At 34.3% G+C, this 21,504-nt stretch overlaps 1 protein-coding gene across 1 annotated transcript in view; it reads left to right on the top strand.

The window, feature by feature from the left end:
• LOC117394325 (uncharacterized) overlaps positions 1-21,504 on the top strand; it is a 178,398-nt gene that overhangs the window by 114,224 nt on the left and 42,670 nt on the right. Inside the window, exons 14-17 of the mRNA XM_059014740.1 lie at positions 3,547-3,765; positions 4,390-4,642; positions 5,698-5,861; positions 17,634-17,793. Coding sequence (XP_058870723.1) covers positions 3,547-3,765; positions 4,390-4,642; positions 5,698-5,861; positions 17,634-17,793 — 796 coding nt within the window. The remainder of the gene's footprint in view (positions 1-3,546; positions 3,766-4,389; positions 4,643-5,697; positions 5,862-17,633; positions 17,794-21,504) is intronic.

The raw sequence follows: 21,504 nt of genomic DNA, 5'->3' as shown, positions 1-21,504 counted from the left end.
AAAGTACGGTGGCCCAGTAAGTCATCAAAACAAAGTGCATTTTTTATCGTGTTTACACGATTGCGGTCCTAGAAGCACACTTCAGTATGTTCATGTTAACACGATCCCGGTCCTTAAGGGATTAAACATTTCAGATATTAGAATTTGTTAGGTAATTATTAAATAAAATAAAAATGTGTTCATTACTCAACACAAAACAGTGCGGTCAATTGATAACAATCTGACAGTGTTATTTCACATATAACCTGTCATAGTCAAACTACTATAAGCAATTATTTGTCTTTCTTTTATAGTTTTAACATTACATCTTTTTATTGTAGAAATGCATCATCTCTGCAGTGAATTGTGCGATAGTAGTCCTGGGCAAGACGTAATCTCTGATTAAACTCGACAAAGAAATGTGTATCCCAGTGTCCACAGTGGCAGCGTTTACATGCATAAGTCAAGAGTTTTCCTCACGACGTGTTTGCCATACTTTTCAGGAAATGCATTGCTATGCAGTTCTGATTTAGGAAAAAAGTCAGCCATACCAATGCAGATTACTCAATTCATAGTCATTTAGGGGAGGGGATATTTAAATGTCCGTGTCTGCTTACTAAGTAAGAAAAGAACGACTCTGAATATCGTGAGGAGAGCTTCATGCTTTCCATGAAGATAAAAACATGTAACAAGAGAAATTAATTCTTGTGTTGTCACGACTGCTGAAACCTCGTGAGCCACAAGCACGATTCCTGCTCCGGTTTACATGGGTTTTTACAGCTATTTTTATCGTGAGAAAGCAACTGACCCTGCCCTTAACGCTGCACTGCCAAAAGGACGTTCTTTTGCTGTTTCACGATGTATTCAGTCATGCGTGTAGAGTCGATTTTCACATGCATGTAAACCAAGCCAGTGATAGCTCTTAGGTATGGTTTAAAGGAAAGATCACGTATATGTCATAAATGAGTTGCATTTGCTAGTTTTGCAATATATTTTAATTGTCAATTTGCGTTCTCAGTACAGCAGTAAAGATGTCAGCACCCAGGACAAGAAGAAAAATTTGCTTCCAGTCGGCTTTAAAAACACTCAATGGAGAGTTAATTGCCCTTGATTAGTGCTCAATAATAAAGGTGATGGAAGGTCAGTTTTTCTTGTTTTTAAATCAACACATTAATGAATGGATTAATACCTGTCTACAAATACTTCTTAAAGTTAAATGCTGGGGAAATATGAGTATCAGCACACCCCTACTATACAAGTGTAAACAACATAAACATTTTTTTAAGAAAATACAATTTGTAATTAAATACACAGTATAACTGGTCTAGTCCTGCCTCTCTACATACTGGCATTCTGTATCAGCATAATTTTGGGGTCCCAACTAAATCACTGTTAAAATTAAAGGTGTGATACCCTCTGCAATCTGGAACTTGTCTAGTGTGGAATCCGGCATGATTTGTTTGTCTTCTCTGTAAAGCCAATGTAAACCTGACTGTGCAGTCTGGCATCAAGTCACGTGATTTTTCTTTTCTAAGTTTATAATCAAGTATATTGCGTAAATAGCACATTTCCTGTGGGTAAAGTACATCTGCAGTTAAATACTTGTTTACATAATGGAGAGTAAAATATATATATATATATATATATATAGAGAGAGAGAGAGAGAGAGAGAGAGAGAGAGAGAGAGAGAGAGAGAGAGAGAGTATACCGGGACAGTACTCCTAATGCATGTACTGTAATGGATTTTTTTTAAAGTGTTGAAATAGTTTGTCATTTATACCTTTTTAGTTACAGTATTAGGTTTTACAGTGGCTACCTCAAAAACAGCACACCATATTATCTGGCATACTTTTCTGCCGGGTTAGACAGGTTTTAATGTACACTATTGGATGCTACAAGTTGTGTTATAAGTTTTACAACTGCTCTGTTGTTGAGTGACTGGGAGCAACATATTTTACAGTTTGTAGCCTTTGTATGAAAAATATTTCCTGTAAACATATATTTTTATTTATTTACAATATTTGAATGTTCCAATTGTTAGCTAGATTTTTTATCTTCAGCCATTGTTTGAAGTGCAGCAAAAACAAATCATTCTATTTTTTGTGTTCTTTTAACACACAAACCTTAACATACTATAGGAAAACAAACATTCAACATAAACTGCACATGTTTTCTTCCCTTCTGTTGTTTCCGTGCTCCTAAGGCGGGTGTTTGTGCGCTATCCAGTATCTTTTTTTGTTTCATTAAAAGCTCTGATTCACTGAAACTGGAACTGCAGTTCCCTCTCAAAAGGTAAAACATCCTCGCATTATCTCACTTCCCATGTTGCGTCACCTTACATTTCAGGAAATGTTTGATTTTATGCTACGTAAGAGAAACCGTAAACTGGAAAGCCGCACAATTTTTGCAGCGTCTCAGAACTCACATCCGCCTTAGCTTTAGATTTAATCTACCTCTAGGTTTAATAAATTTAGATTTGAATTCTTCCAGAGATGCTAAATCACGTAAGCCTAATGGACAAGTCCCCTTATTGAAGTCAAATATACTGTGCCTGCAAGACACCCGCCCCCTCCACCCCCATCTTTTTTTTCTAATTAAAGGTGCAAATATGAAATAATTTCACTGGTGATAACAGATTTCACATCTTGTTAGGTCTTCTCCCTTGAAGAGTCCTTACAAAAAGACAACTAAAAATATTTATATTCATGCATCATCAATATCTTCATTATATGGAAGGTTGAAGTCAAGTTGTATTAGCATTTGCAGATAATGGCATTTGACATTGCAGCATCTTGCCTTCATATCTTGCACAGTATGTTTAAGTCAGACAACCGTGGTTTTGAACTTGCACAGATTTGAATGTTTCATATTGCATATACAGTATATATATATATATATATATCAAAGTACCAAACATTATAATATATTTGTTTTTATTAGTAATATCAGTGATTGATTATTATAATTATTTTTGGATAATTTTTCTGTCACTGGATCAATGTGAATATATCTTTTAAAATAGTTTATTAGCAAAAATGGCTATGGAATTTGACTACATGCATGCAAATAAATGCATTCATACTATACATAATACACTGCACATGCATTAATACATACATTCAGATATATAAAGATTGCATGTACTACATTTACTAGCAGCTTTTGGTAAAATGAGGACTTTAAAATAAGAATACATTAAAACAAGCAAAGCCACAGAACAGTAATGGCAATTTAGATGTACTGGTATGAATGATGATTTATATCTTTATCTTTATATTTTACAGTAGATACTGTATGAAAGCCACAATGGCATATGTAATACAAACTGAACAATAGTAATACAAAAAGAGTAACAAGAAAATACCACTAAACTAACAGCAAGATGTTTATGTATTACATTTTTGCCGATTTGTGCTGGCTTTTGCACTTAGTGCTTTGATTTTAAAAATGTGCTGTCCTGTGCTGTGCAGTACAGTGACAGAGTAAAGATGCCTGTTTTGCTTTACAGCAGAATTGCCAAATGTGGAAAGAGAGATTGCATTTACTGTATGACTGTATTGTTTTCAGACCTCAGCATTCTTGCAGTGGGAAGGCTTGTGGCAGAGATGCTGAGCGCACACATTTTGTTCTTCGTATGTTCCTGTCAGAGCTGGGCCTGTCACAGTGGCGTTCACAGGAATTCTGGTTCATTATGCTGCTCCTAGCTTTGATCTGGTTTGTGAGGCTTTACCTGCATTACTGCAGCCAATGGCTCTTCCTCCAGGCCATCTCAGTTCCTGTCAACAAGTGAGTTTGCTTCCTTTGATATCCATCTGTGTATCGAGCTCAGGAGAAAAGTCCTAAAAAATGGTAACAGGAACATTTTTATCCCAACTCATTATAAATTCGATGATTTAGTCCAAAGTAAAAATATATATATATATAAATAAGAAAAGTGACATTATTAAAAGTGGTTCATTTTGCTATAGCAGCTCGGAAAGATTTGATCAGGAGAACCTAGTAGAGCGCTCACATATTCAAAAATGCAATCATTTCAATTTATCTGGTTGCAGTACAGAAAATGTCTTCTGCACTGTAATAATATAATGATTATCTGGTGAAGTGGTTTTAGCTTTCTACTTCTTGTGCTTCTTATTAAAAAAATATATACAGTAACTTGCAGTGACCAAAACATCCAGTAATATAAGTTAAGATAATCCTCCTATCTTTAATGTAAGTGCATTTTCATATATTATTAGCAATCTGCATGACCACATCTGTATTCAAAGCATATCATTAGACAATTGTTAATATGATTGCTCACCTAAAAGGATCACTGTAACTGAAAAGGAAGTGTATCAGTAACAAATGTAACTGCTGTCTGTCACAAGGGTGTAAACTCTGCTTTTTTGTGTTTCTCATTAATTCAAGGTTTTACTTTTACCCTCACACTGTGGAACTGAGTTACCAGAATTCCCTGCTTCATACCCGGGAGGAGTTGGCTATGGTAGTGGTGGGACCCCTGACCTTGAATGTAGTTATGCTACTTATGGTTCTGATCAGATGGGGCTGTCAGCTAATATTTGGCTCATTCCCGTCCTTCTTGTCAAAGTTTATCATGGCTATAGGACTGTGGACACTGCTGGACCCTCTGGCAGTGTTTGTAGTGGATGCATTCCTGGGGGTAAGTCACTTAAAATAACTTGGACACGTGCACTTTAAATAGAAGTTCACTTTATCATATAAAAGCGGTCACATGTAAATATCTTGAAGCAAAATATGAATGTTAGGTACATGCTGTTTGGCAATGTTTGCTGGCTTATGTGTTTTGTCTTTTTCTGACAGAACTCTGTGGCTATAGTGAGACAACATACCAACATACTGCATTTTAATTTAACAGCAATTCTTTAGGTTTGAAGTGTTTATGTGCTATAGCTTAAAATCTAAATTAACAGTCTTGTAACTGTTGAATGCTGCCAGTCTAAAATGTATTTTACTTGCAATGATAATTGTAAATTAGCTCTAATCATAACAATCTAATTTAGCTAACCGCTGCTGATTAAAGTAATGCATTTATATAAAAAATAAAAGCCTGAGTTATTGCAATATTTGGCATACAACACATTTTCCTATTGCAAAGGTTCTGCATGATTAGTATTCTGATATCCTAAATAAAATAAAAAAATCTCAAGGGCAGATAAAATAACATAAAATATGTTTATGTACTGACGATTTTTTGTAAATGCATTTGTACTTTGCTACTAATAAACTGGTGTAGTAACAATGTTTACTCGGAATACAAAATACTGTTTATCAAATTGGAATTGGGCTCTGTTACACTAGCATATGGTTTTTAATAAAATAGTTTCATTTTTCAGTTTGAATATATATATATATATATATATATATATATATATATATATATATATATATATATATATATATATATATATATACAGTATATATAGATTATATATATATATATATATATATATATATATATATATATATATATATATATATATATATATAGTAATAACATTAAATGGAGAGCTGCACCCTGGATTAATCAATTTAGGTCTCTCTGTGTTTCTAAATCCTCTTTTATTGCATGCTACACAAGCAGTAACAAGTTTGCTATATCAAGGGAAATGCTCTTTAATGAGGAGTTGCAGATACACTGACAGATTGCATGCCGTGTCTTCTTTACTATGCCGTCTTCTTTACATATATTTTCAGCACCTTGCTTGGAGTGCCGAGAATCCCATAGCAGATGCTGCAAAGCTCTACTGGCTCTTTTATAGAACACAGCACTCTGGAACTCCTGGTGTCATTATTACAGTCTTCCTCTACATCGTTATACTCATCTTCTCCTTGACAATACTCTACATGTACTTTCTCAGGTAAGCAAAATCAGCAAATTGCATTCTGATATTTCATAATAAATGGTTCATAATTATTTTAAAGTTAAGAGAAGTTAATATTGATATTTACAGTTGTCTGTCTCTCATGGTATAGACCTTCCCTTATCGTAGCCATGTTTGACTTATTTTCTGTATTGACAGCTCTTCTAAACTGATTAGTCCTCTTGGATAATAGTCCTTGATTACATGCAATTGCACCTGGAGATAGTGATGATCAGATGTGTTAGGCACCCAATCTCACGCATGTTTCAGCATCAAAATGAAGGTGGGAGTAAATAGTGACAATGCTATTTTGGTAAATGCTAAAAAATGGAAGGCAACATGCAAATTCAAATGTAACTGCATTGTGTCCTGCCATATTGTGATCTTGAACACCGCAAAAGTGGACGCTGGCGAGATTGGTTAGTATTGGCCAATCCATGGAAAGTGGGAGGCAGAAAGGGTTAACAAATTCATCAACAGATAAACATCTTGATTGATTTTGTAGAAATGAATGGGTAAAGGGTTGAACTGCAGTTTGTAACCCTTGATACCAAACTGTAATTGCATTACATACAATAATGTTTACAAAAAGTTATACAGCAACCTACTAAAGATCTGTCTTGAAGGATATAGTTATCCGAGTCCAACTATCTTAAGACGAGGAGACCCTTCATTGCTTTTGAACAATAGTGTCAGCTATGATCGATAAAAACATAATAATAATATAAATTCCAATTGAATACCTGTTTTTTCTAGATATTTCACTGGAATTCATTATAAATCTCAAGGTATTATAAAAAAAAAAAAAATAATAATAAAGTAGTGTCATCTCATAAGGTCAGATCATAGCTTTAATGACATTACAGTGTGCTTCCTTTGGATTTATCTGGCCCTCTTTTAGGAAATATGATAAGTGACTAATGAGACTTTTTAGCTTCTGGTCAGCATGTCTTTTGATGTAGAGATCTCCGATTGCTCACTTCCTCAGCTGTCATACAAATCAAAGAAGTATAAACCTTTCAAAAAATACTTATACAGATTTAAAAATACCTAGACATTGACCTGTACGTTGTTTTCTATATTATTTTAGTTTATGATCATACTGTATATAGTATAGCATCAAAATAGATGTGATTAATACATTATCAAATAATACTAATATGAGTGTTAGTAATAACATATATATATATATATATATATATATATATATATATATATATGTATATATATATATATATATATTCATTTTTTTCTAATCTTAAAATTGAAATCTAAGCTCAAAATATTAAGATCAAATTTTTGTGTGCAGCATGTATCACGTTTAACTAAATGGCCAATATTAAAACATAAGCCACACATAATGGCTTCTGCCACTCATCGTGCAGTGAGTTGTCGCACATGTAGGGCAGGGAGCTGAAGAGGGTTGATGAATTTATGGATTACACATTCCTATTGGCTGTCACCAGGAACTGTGACATAGCGTGTGACCTATTTCTAAAAAAAATGCCTCAAGCAATATGTATAGATAGAATGAACTGTTATCCTTCTTTTAAATTACATTTTAGGCAGCCCTGATACATCAGAATCAAAACATTTTACTGATTTTTCATCAGTAACTTAACAAATAAAGAGCATATGATGTGAAATTGATACCAGCATTATTGCATTAAAGTGATTGCAATGCAATGCAAAAAAAAAAAAACATTTCACTTGGTAATAATACAATACAATTCACATTTCTATGGCAAGCCCAAATATCATTTAGATATATTGCAAATTGCATTTTAATATATCTTGACATATTTAGAGACATCTGTACATCACTTGCAGATATCTTTAAATGAATATGAGATATATGTAAATAAACAATTTTGAAGATATGATAATTTCATTTTGAGATATCTAAAAATAAAGATATCTCAAATGGATTTATAGATATCTTTAAATAATGTTTTGCTAGCATGGTACGTCAGACTGTCATTTAGAGATATCTCTAAATGACTTCCTGTTCATTTCGAGATATCTCGAAATGAACAGGAAGTCATTTCAAGATATCTCTAAATGATTTAGAGGTAACGCGAAATGAACAGGAAGTTATTTGGAGATATCTCTAAATGAACAGGAAGTTATTTTGAGATATCTTCAAGTGATTTAGAGATATCTTTAAATTAACTTGACATTATTTTGAGATATCTTTAAATGATATAGAGATATCTCAAACATTTCAAGATGTCTGAAATAGTTGAAGATATATTTAAATATTTAGAGATATCTGGAAATTATTTAGAAATATGTTCAAATATGTAGAGATATCTATAAATGAATGTGAGATATCTCAAATGGTCATTTGGTTTGCCATACCTTTCATCACAAGGATCCCAAAGTGCTTCACACAAAAAAAGAACAATTAAACAATTTATTTAAAAACAGTCTAACACAAAATTTAATAAAACAGATATTGAAACAGAGACAAAAAATGTGGTTTTAATTGTAACATTTGAAAACCTAAGACACAAAGCTAGTTTATAAAAAAAAATAAAACAATTAAAATAGTCTAAAACAACAGTTTTATACAATTGGAATTTTAAAAGCTTAATTGTAAAATTTGATAAGATCAAAAGTCAGTTTGTAAAACAATTAAAAACATTAATACATTTAGGAAACAAAAGGCTAAAAAAGAAAATGTAGTTTTGATTGTAAAATAAAAAATAAAAAAACTAAGATAAAAATATGTTTTCAATCTTGATTTAAAAAGAGTAAGAGTCCCAGCATTCCTGACAGAAGGCAGAGCATTCCATAATTTAGGAGCTTTACAAGAAAAAGCCCTTATTTTTATTCATTCTAGGAATAACCAGCAGCCTAGCATCCTGTGATCTAAAGCCATGTTCACACTTAACGGTAAGATACTGGTAAAATTTGTTTCGGTTTAGAAGATACCCATATAATACCACTTTTTGTCCTAACTCACTTTTCAACACCAGTACAAGACCGTTACTGTTGTGATATACCTCTCCACATTTAAGCTGGTTTATAGCGATACTCTTACATCAAAGATATTATATTACTCAACTTCACAGATTCTCTATGTGGACCAGGGCTGCCAACTACATTTACAAAAATCCTGCCCACTTCTTGAAAACTGCCCAAAACCCACCCAATCAGATGTCAAAGTTGTGATGTCACAATCACCTGTTTCTACAGTCAATGATGTTGTTCCCTATTGTAAACAAATAGCAACTACACTATTTGCAATTGTACTTTTTTGAAATTGCATTTTCTGTGCTTAATTACTGAACATTCACCTGAAATACGAATCAATCAATCATTCCCTTTATTTAAGCAGTTAAAACCCTTGAGAACAAATTCTCATTTGATATAACACCTGGCCAAGAAGGCTCATACATTTATTTATTATTATGTTTAGGCTTGCTGTTTTTCTGTGTTTTTTCCAAACTTTTTTTCTGCTTTAAGAATTAATTGATCCCTGTTAAGCCATTTGTGTGTGTATCACGATTATAACTGAGAAACGTGTTAGTAGTACAATTTCTGTGGTTTGCTGCGTGCAGAATGTAGAAACTGTATGTAAACGACGGTGCAACATTCTAAGCGACTAAACTTGATTATTTATTTAGTTATAATACACAAAAATATTTATGCTGGACACACTTTATTACAAATTCGTAATTGTATTCACATTACTAAAGACTAATCACATTAAAATATTGCACTCTCATTTCTCGTTCTTCATTCTGTTTTTAAATGATAAAGTAAGAACTTGAACGATTTAAAAGACCAGACGGCTTCATGTTCACCAGGACAGTTACAGCAGACATGTCAAGTCATATGCATTCAGCGTGTGACTAACGCATTAACATGCTATCTCACTCTCTCACGTATTCCTAAGCTTATCTCAAACATTATGAGTAGAAACCAAAAATAATACATTGTATATGTAAAGATTTAAAATCTTTTTACTCAGGCGCTGCAAGAGACAGCAATACATCTGGGGCCTCATTGGAAAGAGCAGGCATGGGGCTTTGGTAACCAAGGAGACTACAGTCCCGCTCGGGCCTGTAGTCTCCTTGGTTACCACATGTACAGTGCACAAGCTTGGAAACCCCATGCCTGCTCTTTCCAATGATGCCGCGGATTTATAATCAAAATGCTTAAACATTTTCACTTCTACATTCATGTGAAAATGATAGAAACTTAAAATATGTGGAATCTGAGTTCTTTATCTATGGTTTGTTAGCTTCAGTTTAATTTATTTATGTATTTTTACATTAATTTAATGTATTGTTTTGGTTATGGTTCATTTAATTTTTCTTTTATTTATTTTGAAATCTGATTGCTTATTTGTAGCACTTGTGCTGTAAACGTAATACGCCAAGTAATTTGACTTTGTACTGTAAAGTGTTTTGAATGGATGATCACTATGACAAGGTGTATATATAATAAACATATTGTTACATTGATAAAACAGTTTTTGGTAAAAACAGTTTATTCTTTAGTATTTTTCTTGTTCTGTCCACTGACTGTGTTCCTTAAACCAGGGGTTATTAACTCTGGTCCTTTGAAATCTCCAACTATCCAGGTTTTTGATCCAACCACAAACTATAATAGTTTATATAAAAATCTACACTAGTTTGCATTGCATATAGAACTCTCACGTGTCCTAGATTATAGTATGCTTTAGGACATTTCAGTGTTTCATATGTAATATAAAGGACCAGAGACGAGAGGCCCTGCCTTAAGCAACGGCATAGCACACCAGCTGGAAAGTCTCACTCTTTGGCCTGGAACTCAAACTGGGGCTGGAAGTCTCACTCTTTGGGACTGTCAACCCTTGGCATCTCTGTTAGAGACATTACAGATTTTACAGACTCCCATCACTCCAATGCGTTTAAAAATACAGGTTAGTTACCTCAATGTATTGTGATGATGGGAGTCACATGGAGCCATTTGGTCACCCTATTATTGAAATGCAGTTAAATTTGTTGAAAAGCACTTTTTTTTACATTACTGTGATAAATAACATGTTGCTAGTTAGGGTTGCTTACAAAATGTAGATAAACTAGGCAAAGGCAAATTAACACACTGCAAGTTCAGTCTGTCATATTTAGACCAAACAGACCGCAGGGACAGTGTCGTCGAAACGACCAAAACAAAACCTACACTGACCTTCTGTAGCTCTGGCCAAAATAACTGGTCATATCTCCTGATACTAATAGTTAAAGCAATAGTTTCTGTTTTTTTATATTGTAATGATAAGATAGAATAAGGGCTGGATGAACTGGCATGTGTTAAGGTAGTTGAAGATGAACAGCCTGCTACTCTCAGATCTAATGTGTGTGGTCATGCTCCAACAAGAGACAAATTCTCACCTTTAAAGACTTCTTCCTGTTCCCAGGAAGGATTGTATTTTGTTTTATATTTTGCCCACGATTTTGGCATCTTTCTCTTGATGGATCTGATGGGTCTGTGTTACTACAATCACTCAAAATATCTACTTGTGTTGGTCTATTTTCCCGCGAAAAAGCAACAACAATCCTATTGGTGGATACTTGACAGGGCAGGAGGAGGAGTCTGTGTCTGTTTGTGATCTTACTCTAATTCTGATTTGATGTGTTACCAATCATGGCAAAGAAATAGGATTTATTGGTATAAAAGACAGTTTTTAGTTTTTTACCATTTAATCGAATTTCACTTTGATCGTACACTACAGTAAATTCTATGTAAATATAAAAAATATATAAATTAGTAAAACAAACACCCATAAGAATTGATTACTGTTTTGCAATATTTATTTAAACTATTGGAGAAGGTTTATAAATATATATATATATATATATATATATATATATATATATATATATATATATATATATATATATATAGGTAGTGGACAAAAAATGGAAAGTCACATAATAGGGCATTGGGCCACTATGGTATCCTGCTCTGTGGAGTTCTTGGCGGACCATTTTTGATGAAACTGGCTTCTAGCGCCCCAGGTTGAAATTTGCAGTCAATTGATCTGCAGTTGCTCACCTGTTTTGCCTTGCACTTTGAATTCATGCACGGATATCACGATCCTGGAGTATGCGCTTCCGCCCACTGTTGCCCTTTGCTGATGATCTCTTTCCCTCTGAGTTCCATGCCGACACCACCTTAGACACCGTTGCTCGTGAAACATCAGCAAGTTCAGCTCTCTTGGTCACTGACGCTCCTGCCAAACGCGCCCCAACATTCATCCCTCTTTCAAAGTCACTGAGGTCTCCTCTTGCAGCCATGCTAGCCATAATTATAGGCAACCAGGCCTATCCAGCATTTTTATACATGACCCTAAAGATGTTATTTTCTTAATGAGCCACACCTGTTTGGAAGCCCTTGCTTTCAATATCCTTGAAACCAAGGGCTTTCTATATAATAGAATTGTGAATTCCAGAATCAATTAAGCTAAATATTTTAGGTTTTCCACATAATATTTAATTACAGTAATAATAAAATAGCGACTGCTGTACATTTGCATTTGTACACCAAAATATAATGCTTATTACCATACTACAGTAAATGAAGTATTTTGCTACATGTCTTACATACCATGGACAGTGTGCGGATGCCTCAGACATCCCTTCCATTCTCATACCGATCCACCGGTCCACACTTGAACTGCTCCGAGTCATAACGCAACTGTACCAGTACGAAACTTGCTCTTGACTGGGTTTCATATCGATACAGTTATACAAGTACAACGCCGATAATAACTCCAGTGTGAACAGACGTTGTGATACTGTTCTGCAGTGATACTGGTATAAAAATGCAAGTGTAAACAGGACTTAAGAGTGCGATTACAGGGTAAATAACTGTAAGTAAACTGCTCACGGAGCCAGTGCAATTCTAGTGGCAGTGTTCTGAACGAGCTTTATATGAGACACCACACGTTTTGGGATACCAGAGAAAAGTGCATTACATTAATCAATTCTAGATGAAAACAAAGGCATGCATTGTTTATGAATATGACCTTTAACATGCTGGACATAATATAGGGAATCCAGTAGTTAGATTAAATGTCAACATGAATGTTAAAAACACCCAATAAAAGAATCCTATCGTAATTGACAGACAATATACATAAGAGATCACCAAATTCGGTCAAAAATTTTGAGTTTGACTTAGGCGGACGATATAACCCCCTTTCGAAAACTGGGCCCTTTGTGTCAGTTGTACCCAAAAAAAAAAAAAAAAAATGTCTGAAATATATCACAAATGTATTTAATAATAGTTCAGATATATAGGCGGTTGGGTTGTATTTTTTGGTATAAATTACATATATATTAGATAAAGGGCCCCAAGTAAGTAACTGAGTTAAACCTTTGTAAATAAGGCCCAGAAGGGGTCTTACTGAGCTAAACAACAGCAGACACAAACCCCACCTCCCTTTGTAACTGTACTCTGAGGGATGATTATTAACATCACTAAATAAAAAATGTAGTGAAATTGAAAGGTTGTATTTATTTAAAGAACATTAAAGTACATATTTTCACATGTGTAATAGTTTATATTGTTCAAACAATGCCTGCAACATGTGCTGTTTCAACTTCATCTGCATCTAAACGCTTTGCACTAACACTGGATACTACAATGGGTACCAGTGTGGTCTTGTAATATTACATAGTCATCTGTCAAATAGTATAACAAAGATACATTGCTTAATGTTATGAAATCTGGTGTCAGCAGCAATTATAGAAATGCCACACGGACAACTGAAAATGTGAGCTGTGCTTCATGTACATTTTATGATTTGAACCACATATAACTGATGATGTCTCTCAGCAGTGGGTTGGATGCTCTAAGCCTAAATATGTTACAAAGAAATACAAGTCATACATGTACACACTATGACACTAAGGGCAGGATTTCCAAAAGTTCGTAAATGATAACTCCAGTGTTAGTCAAGGAATCGGTATGTGGCATTGATTTTCGCATTTTCAAGCGGTCGTTGTGCCTATTTCATTATTAAATAATTGTCCTAATGTGATTTCCGAAATTATGTTGATTTACAAAATAATGTTAATATTTTAACAAGCAGTGCTTCTTGCGACTATTTCTTTTGTTTGTGTGGGAATTTAAAAGCAAATCCGTGTTAATTGTCATCATTTATCAGGAGTTAATTTGCACTTGGAAAAAGTGGGTTTTAATTAACGAAAGAGTATATAACTCACCGTGAAACAGACAGACCACGTCTGTGACGCCGACGATACAGAGAGAGAGTGTACAGGACCGGGGTTAATTTCTTTCATACTACCTTGACAATTCAATATTTGTAAAATATTTTATTCATACTTGTGGTTATGAATGAGATTTATTCACTTATTTGAAACATTTGTAACCTTACGGAACGTTTGTATTGCTAAAATGATATACCATTATTTGCACCCACTGAATTCTGCATACGTACATATATGACAGCTGACATCTACTGTAGATTTTATTTGAATTATACAACTGAAATCTTGTTGTAGAAAATGGTATATTAGATATTACAATAAAGTTTCCTTAGGTGATTGCGGATCTGCAATGCGTGCTTGTTTTTTAACACCTGTGTCTTATTGTGACAGAGAGAGTGAATCCATGTCATAAATCTCCCTCCTGATCTGTGAGGACGCTGTATAACAGGAACAGTGTGCCCCGGACTGGATGGGTTGGCAATTCATTTCAGGGAAAGTTGGAAGTCGGCCATCCAGAAAGATGGCAGAGTCACAATACCAGAAGTCACCGCCTTAATGCGGTTAGCGATGTAGCAATCGTGGATTGGCGGAAAAGCGATTGCACTCACTATTGAAGGAAGCGTGACTGAGGGTATATCAGGGGATGTGGCAAAGCGATCTGTTCCTTTGTTATGGTTATGGAAAGACCACTGAAGGACTATAAATGTACCATGGGTGTTGTATTTGTTTTGTCAGTATAATAATTGTATTGTTTGTCATTGTTAGATGGCTAAACTATCCGGGAGCTGTCGCTTGAAGCCAGCACCAAACCCGGACTACACTTCACCCCTGTGCACTATAATTGTATTTCACCACTTGCACTTAGAGCACTCACTGTGCACTTGTGATCGTGTTTGTGTTTGTTGAATGTTTATACGTGTCTATTATTTCGGGACTGAACCCCGTAGTTTTAACTGAGCAATACACATTGGTGTGTATTGCCAGTTACTATTATTTAACATTGCCACCAGGCAACACAGCTAAATAAAGAGCTGTTGGTTTGTGAACTGTGTTGTCTTGTTATTGCTGTGCACTGCATCACCTCTACACCTGCACACTGCTGTGTTGAGTTTATATATCACAGACGCAAGCAAAGAGTACCAAACAATTAATTATAAACAAATTGTGTATTGAGTTAGGGAGGTCTTTCGTAATTTTAAAAGCTTAATAAATATACTATGAAGTGTTACATGGTATACATGTATAATAACTAACAACTACAAACACCAATGGCACTTGAAACGTATGTATTTATAGCCTACAATTGTACATACTAAAATACATACAAAAGAAAATAAATTCCAACCAATATACATAGATGGCTTACAGTATTTTTAATTGCACATTAAAAGAGTTATATATAGTAAACTGTGACAAAATATCCTCCGGAATGGGGAAATGACTTATGGGGTGTAATCTTTATTTTATTTTTTTTAATCCATGCCGTCCGATTTTTACCCACGCACCAGATAATCGTAAATCAGCATTTTATATGTGAAGAGTTCTAAAAAAAATGTATTCTGCATGACAAAATGCACAATTTTAAATGAAGTTTACAAATTATACACAAAATTGATATTCCCATTTCCAGTTGATTGCTGCTCGGTGGTGGTAGAGCAGTCTCCCTGTACAGCGAATTATGCTTCCATCCATTTTTCTTGATCTCATTAACATGCACTTTGATTAACGAGTTCCCATTATTTAGTCATTGAGACAGGAAGTGGTGTACATGACCTGCGACAATTTAGATTTTTAACAAGAAATGCGTTCATTAACGACCTCATCGACTCAATTTCAAAGCATTAACGGATTGATTTAATTAACACATTTCGTTTGAAAATCACTACTAAAGCTCTTATTACTATACCACGAGTCCAATACAATAACACTGGTTTTTGAAAATCCTGCCCTAAATGTCATTTGATATAACAATCTGGATGCAAGTTCTTGGGTTGAAATTAGGCAAAACATACTCGTGGCACTTTAAATAAATGATCTTGTCGCCTCCTGCATTACACTTATGAACAGATGCCAGCATTCATATAAGTACTGATAAGTCTTACAAAACCACATTTTTTAAATGTACATATGAAAAACATGCACCCACACATAATTCTTAAGACAACCTTTTTAAAATGTTGAACTTGATTAACGTTTGATTGTTTTTTTTTTGTCACTTTACAACTTTTTGTGAGTTGTATGCTAGTTTTAATTTGTAATATAACTTGTGTAATGTATTTTTAATGCAATGCCTTGGGTCAAGACGGACATATGAACAATATTTGAATGCTTTATCCCATGTTTATGTTTGTAACAGGGCAAGGAGCCCTGTACATGATTGTTTATTTATTTTTAGAATGAGGTCTCCCCCTCTGCCCCTGTGTCTCATTCGTGTTGTTTTGTATTTGTTTTTTATTATTTTTTGTTATTATTATTATTGTTGTTGTTGTTGTTGTTGTTGTTTATTTATTTATAAATACAGTATAACGGGAAACCCCATCCACATTAAAAGTCCTGTGCAGAAGGTGACCATCTCCCGAGTTAATTAATTGTTTAATTGTTGCTAATCAGGAGATGGTCACCTGTATATAAGCCTGCAGTTCGCCGTGCTCGATCATTGTTCGAGAGGAGGAACAGGAGCGAGAGGAGTTTAAAAGTATAATTAATATATATATAGGATCAGTGAAAGCAATTTGCTCAGCCTGACCTGGGTTTTGTGTTTGTGATTTGTTTTTGTTTATCTTTTTATTTTGCTCGGTGAGCAGTGTGTTTTTTTGTTCAAATATTTTATTTTTGTGTGTTATAAGTACAGTACAGGCCTGTGTGTTTTCCTTCCTGCTTCTGGCCTGACGTCACCACTACGTCCATCCTGTCACAATGTTTTAAATGAATATAGCCTGAAGAGGTGTTGGAGCATATGCCTATATTATTATTTATACATGAAGATTAACTCAGTGACACTTTTTGGTAAATATGTGAAATAACAAATCCTATAAATTGAAATTACCAGTACTGCTACATGTTGGTTTTTTTTTAATCAAAATTATGGAATAGGTGTGGTTTTACATTGTATTTTATGTTCATTAAAGTCTGTGTCTGTGTCTGGTTAAGTGATTATATATATATATATATATATATATATATATATATATATATATTACAGTAGGAGTTGATATCCCACATGCAGCCTGTACTGTATGTTAATCTGTATGTATACACATTTCCTTTCTTAAAGAATCAAGGGCACTTCATTTTCATCCATTTAGAGTGCTTTATGTTTACCCTCCTGTCATTTTGTTCTTCATTTGTTCCATTAGGATTTTGTGTTGCAATACAGATGTTTATTACAAGGAAGATAAACATATTCTATTTGTCAGAGGTGTAGTAACATTGTGAAGCTGCACTGCAGGAGACTGCAGGCTTACCTTGTTACTCACAGGACACGAGTGTATGTGTGCAGGACATCTTAGAACCTTTTTAAACCTCTTTTTTTTTATTTCAGGCTGCATAACGGTGGCCGGATGTTGGATGTTTTCCAGCGTGTGCAAAGTGAGGAAGCTAGATTTTTTGTTCCACTGGATATGGAGGTGTCGAACCAGGAACTGAGTTACATTGTGAAAAAGGCTGAGCAATGGAGAGGCATTAATGGGGAAAGGAGGAAGGTTGGTGTGCATGCTTGAATGCAAGCATTTTGTGGTCTCAACAAAGTATGTTTTGAGGGAAATTATTCAGCTTCATGTTTTTCACCTAAAAAGCTGCCATGAAACAGTTTACATGAAGATATTAGAGGTCCATTGTTCTGAAATAAATATAGGTTATGGTTGTACACTACTGTATGCTCTTGAAATCCAGTTTACAGCTAATGTGATTCAAAAGCACAGTTCAGAAGCATCTCTTATAATACGTATCAGAGCATATGAGAATAGAGAATACAGATGTTATAGTTAGGAGCATGGTGATTTGTTGCTAAAGTTGCATTTTTATATGTATTACATTTTTTGCAGTAACTGTTTCACAAGTTTCAGTGTCCATCCATTTCATGTTTGTTTTATTGTACCAGGGAAACACCTTGTAGTTGTTAAAATCATATTGTTCTTGTAGAATATAGTATCTTGGAAGGTTGTTTTTTTTTTGGGGGGGGGGGGATTAGGTGGTTAGATCACGAATATACTAAATATGTCCTGGGATTGCACTGAGACACTGGCTGAGATAACCACGGCTGGTTTCTGGAGGACACTTGACCATTGAAAATGCAGTGCAACGAAGAGGAGAAAGAACAGTTAGGCCTTGTATTCAAGAAATTTGATCAAAATAATAACAATGCAGTGGAACCTTCTTCACAAATCATGGAGTACCTCATGCAGGGTAGTTATTGTCTGTAGATACTGCAGCATTACAGATCCTTGTTTAAACTAAAACCCCAGGAGTTAGCAGCCTCTTTGGGTGTAATCCTTCTTGACTTCTAATCCTGTAAAGTACAGAAACAGCCTAACAACATCCTTATTTTATTTTCCTTAGTTACATTTCAGAAAGCTGGGATATCATCTCAAAGGTCTTTAACTTCAGTCTAATTAGTACAGGATAATTATCCCAAACAGAACCTCAGCTAATGTTATTTTGATTAGTCTGTAAAATGTTGAAGATTTTTCATTTAAAAATAATGAATTCTTCATTTGTCTTCTCTGTCAGAAAATCATAGATGTGGTACAGAAATGTAATAAAAGCTAATCCTAATTTCTCTTTGCATGTAGACAGCAGTTTAGCTTCCGGTACAGTATACACTTTACTTATTACTTTTTTTTTTTATTGTATTATTATTAAATTTTTAAAAATCCAGAAAAAAATCTGGAGGTGCAAAAGTTTCTCTTTCACCGGGATATCTTAGGGGGTAGTGGGTCTGATCATTCCATTTGATATTAATGTAAAACACTGTTTTACATAAATATCAATTTTGCAATGTCTACTTGATTGCTAACTTAAATGAATGCTAATGTAATGTAGTATGAATTACGACAGTTTGTCCTTCATCACTATAATGTATGATATCTAATTTTAAGTTTGTTTAAATAAACCACTCCAAAATGAGGCCACAGATATAAAGTAGTTTGCAGTAAACTAAGCAGTTAATAACAAGCATGTGTGACAAGCTGGCTTTAGTGGTTACGTCAGACCAGAAAGGAGTACACAGACAGACAGTAGTTGCAGTGAATCTGAGACGCTGCGGCGCTCAGTGTTTTATTAACACACAGAAAATAAAAAGGTTGAACAAAACAGAAGACAGGGCACGGCACTTACGCCAAAGTAAATAGATGAACAAAACAGACTAACACTTAACAAACGATGGACTAACAGACAAACACGTTGAGCAAAAATAAACAAACAAGTATCGTGCTGGTCCTACCAGCATGCAATAGCAATTGTTAATATTTAACTTTATTTTACTTTCCTCCTCTCTCCCGTTCTCTACTCACCAAACTCCCAACCCCGAGTGAGTGAAACATGCATCTATATATACAATTGTGCTAGGATTCAATTACCAATTAATTATTCACTTTGAATCCCAGCACGTGAACTAAAACTGTGCAACCCCATGCTCACATATTATTAACTACTTTAAATGCACGTGAAGTGAAGTGCAATCCCGTGCCTAAATACAATTATACATTTTAAATAACCCCTGCTACACACTCCCATTTATATCCTGTGCAGCCATATCTTTACACCAACATTAACACAGCACATGCAACATACAACATAAAACACAAAAATACACACATGGGCAGGGTACATTGCCACAGCATGTTATATTGTAAGTCTCAGCCTCGTTAGAACATACATGTGTCAACCACCTCCATAATTTTGCCAAAAGTGGTGTCTCAGAATTCCATTTACATACCAACATTTGTTTAACCCATAAAAACATAAATCCCTTAAAAATGTACCTTTTACATATATTTATCACAAATTTAAGAAGAATGCCTAACATTTGCAAGGCATATCAAGTGTATTCTTTCCAAGAAACTACATTCCTTTTTGATCTCTGACAATTAACCAGGGAGGTGGTTCCAGTTAGAGATATGCCAAAGCATGCTTGCCACCTTCTTTCTTGTTGGCACCACAAAAAAGAACTTGCCAACTGATCTGAACTTCAGTTATTGGCCTATTTTTTGCTTTTTAAGCTCTCACAAAATATTGTCGTCATGCCTCTAAGGAAAAGCTGAATGTACCATTCACAATATATTGAGTTTAACATACTTTTAGTGTGACTCCCACTGTTGGTTGCAGCCAATTGTATCTCAATAACGAGGGTGTACTGTAGGCAAAATCCTAAGCAAATAGTACATTGTAAAGATGTGTTTGCTAACGAATAGCTTAATATGTTTATCATGTTAAAGCAGAATGTTATTCAATTTACGTATTTAAAAAAAAGAAAAAATACAAAATTAGCATTATGGTTTGTTTATGATTAGGAAAATATTTCATTTTGCTGATTTAGCAGCATGGCCTCGCTTACATATTCTCCAGGTTTCCACCAATTACTACATATTTCATATTGGGCCTAATTTGCCTTTATTGAAGTGATAAAATGCTAACACATTAAACACATTTGCCAGTATGATGAAAATTGAAGGTTATTACATTTTATGATTTTTATAGTATTCAGGCAGGCTATTTTTCATTTATATAAGAAGGGCCTTGTCATAATCATTTCAGCCATTTTTTCCCCGAGAAAAAAGGTCACTTTCCTAACTCAGGGAAGACGTATCCATATTAAACTAATTTGCCTACATGCAAATTTTTGTCATTTTTACCTCATTAACTATTTATCATAGACTTAAAAAAATTATATTCATGAGAGTAGAAGCCCAATGGAGCTGAAACTAATATTTTGCAACTCTAATGATTTTTTTGCATCACTAATTAGATAGAATAAGGTTGATATGATTAGGTCAGGATGTAGTGTTTTTCATTAAAAATGCATTTCAGAAACTGTATTCGTAATATGCCCTTGCAATTAAATAATGAATCCAACGTGTTTCTTATTATGGACCCAATTAATATCCAAGGGAAAAGCATAATTTTAATAATGTTGGGCCATAGGACCTTTATTAGAAAAAAAAGATGATATTTGCAGGTAAATTTATGATAGCGACTCAACCAAAGTGATGTGATGGATGTACAGGAGGAAACCTTACTTACAAGTTTAGGAGGTAATATAAAGCAATCCAAATTCGTTTTCTATGTTGTCGCTTAATAATAATCCATCATTCTTATTACTTTATACTCTGAAATCATAATGATAGAAGTAACCTATTAGTCCAATTCCATAAAAAGGTTGTGGATGGTTCAGCATCTGCAAACAGTAATGCCTT

This window comes from Acipenser ruthenus, chromosome 3, assembly GCF_902713425.1.
Source record: "Acipenser ruthenus chromosome 3, fAciRut3.2 maternal haplotype, whole genome shotgun sequence".
NCBI classification, from domain to species: Eukaryota; Metazoa; Chordata; class Actinopteri; order Acipenseriformes; family Acipenseridae; genus Acipenser; species Acipenser ruthenus.
Note: the sequence above shows the minus strand (reverse complement) of the source record. Positions and strands in the feature narration are given on the sequence as shown.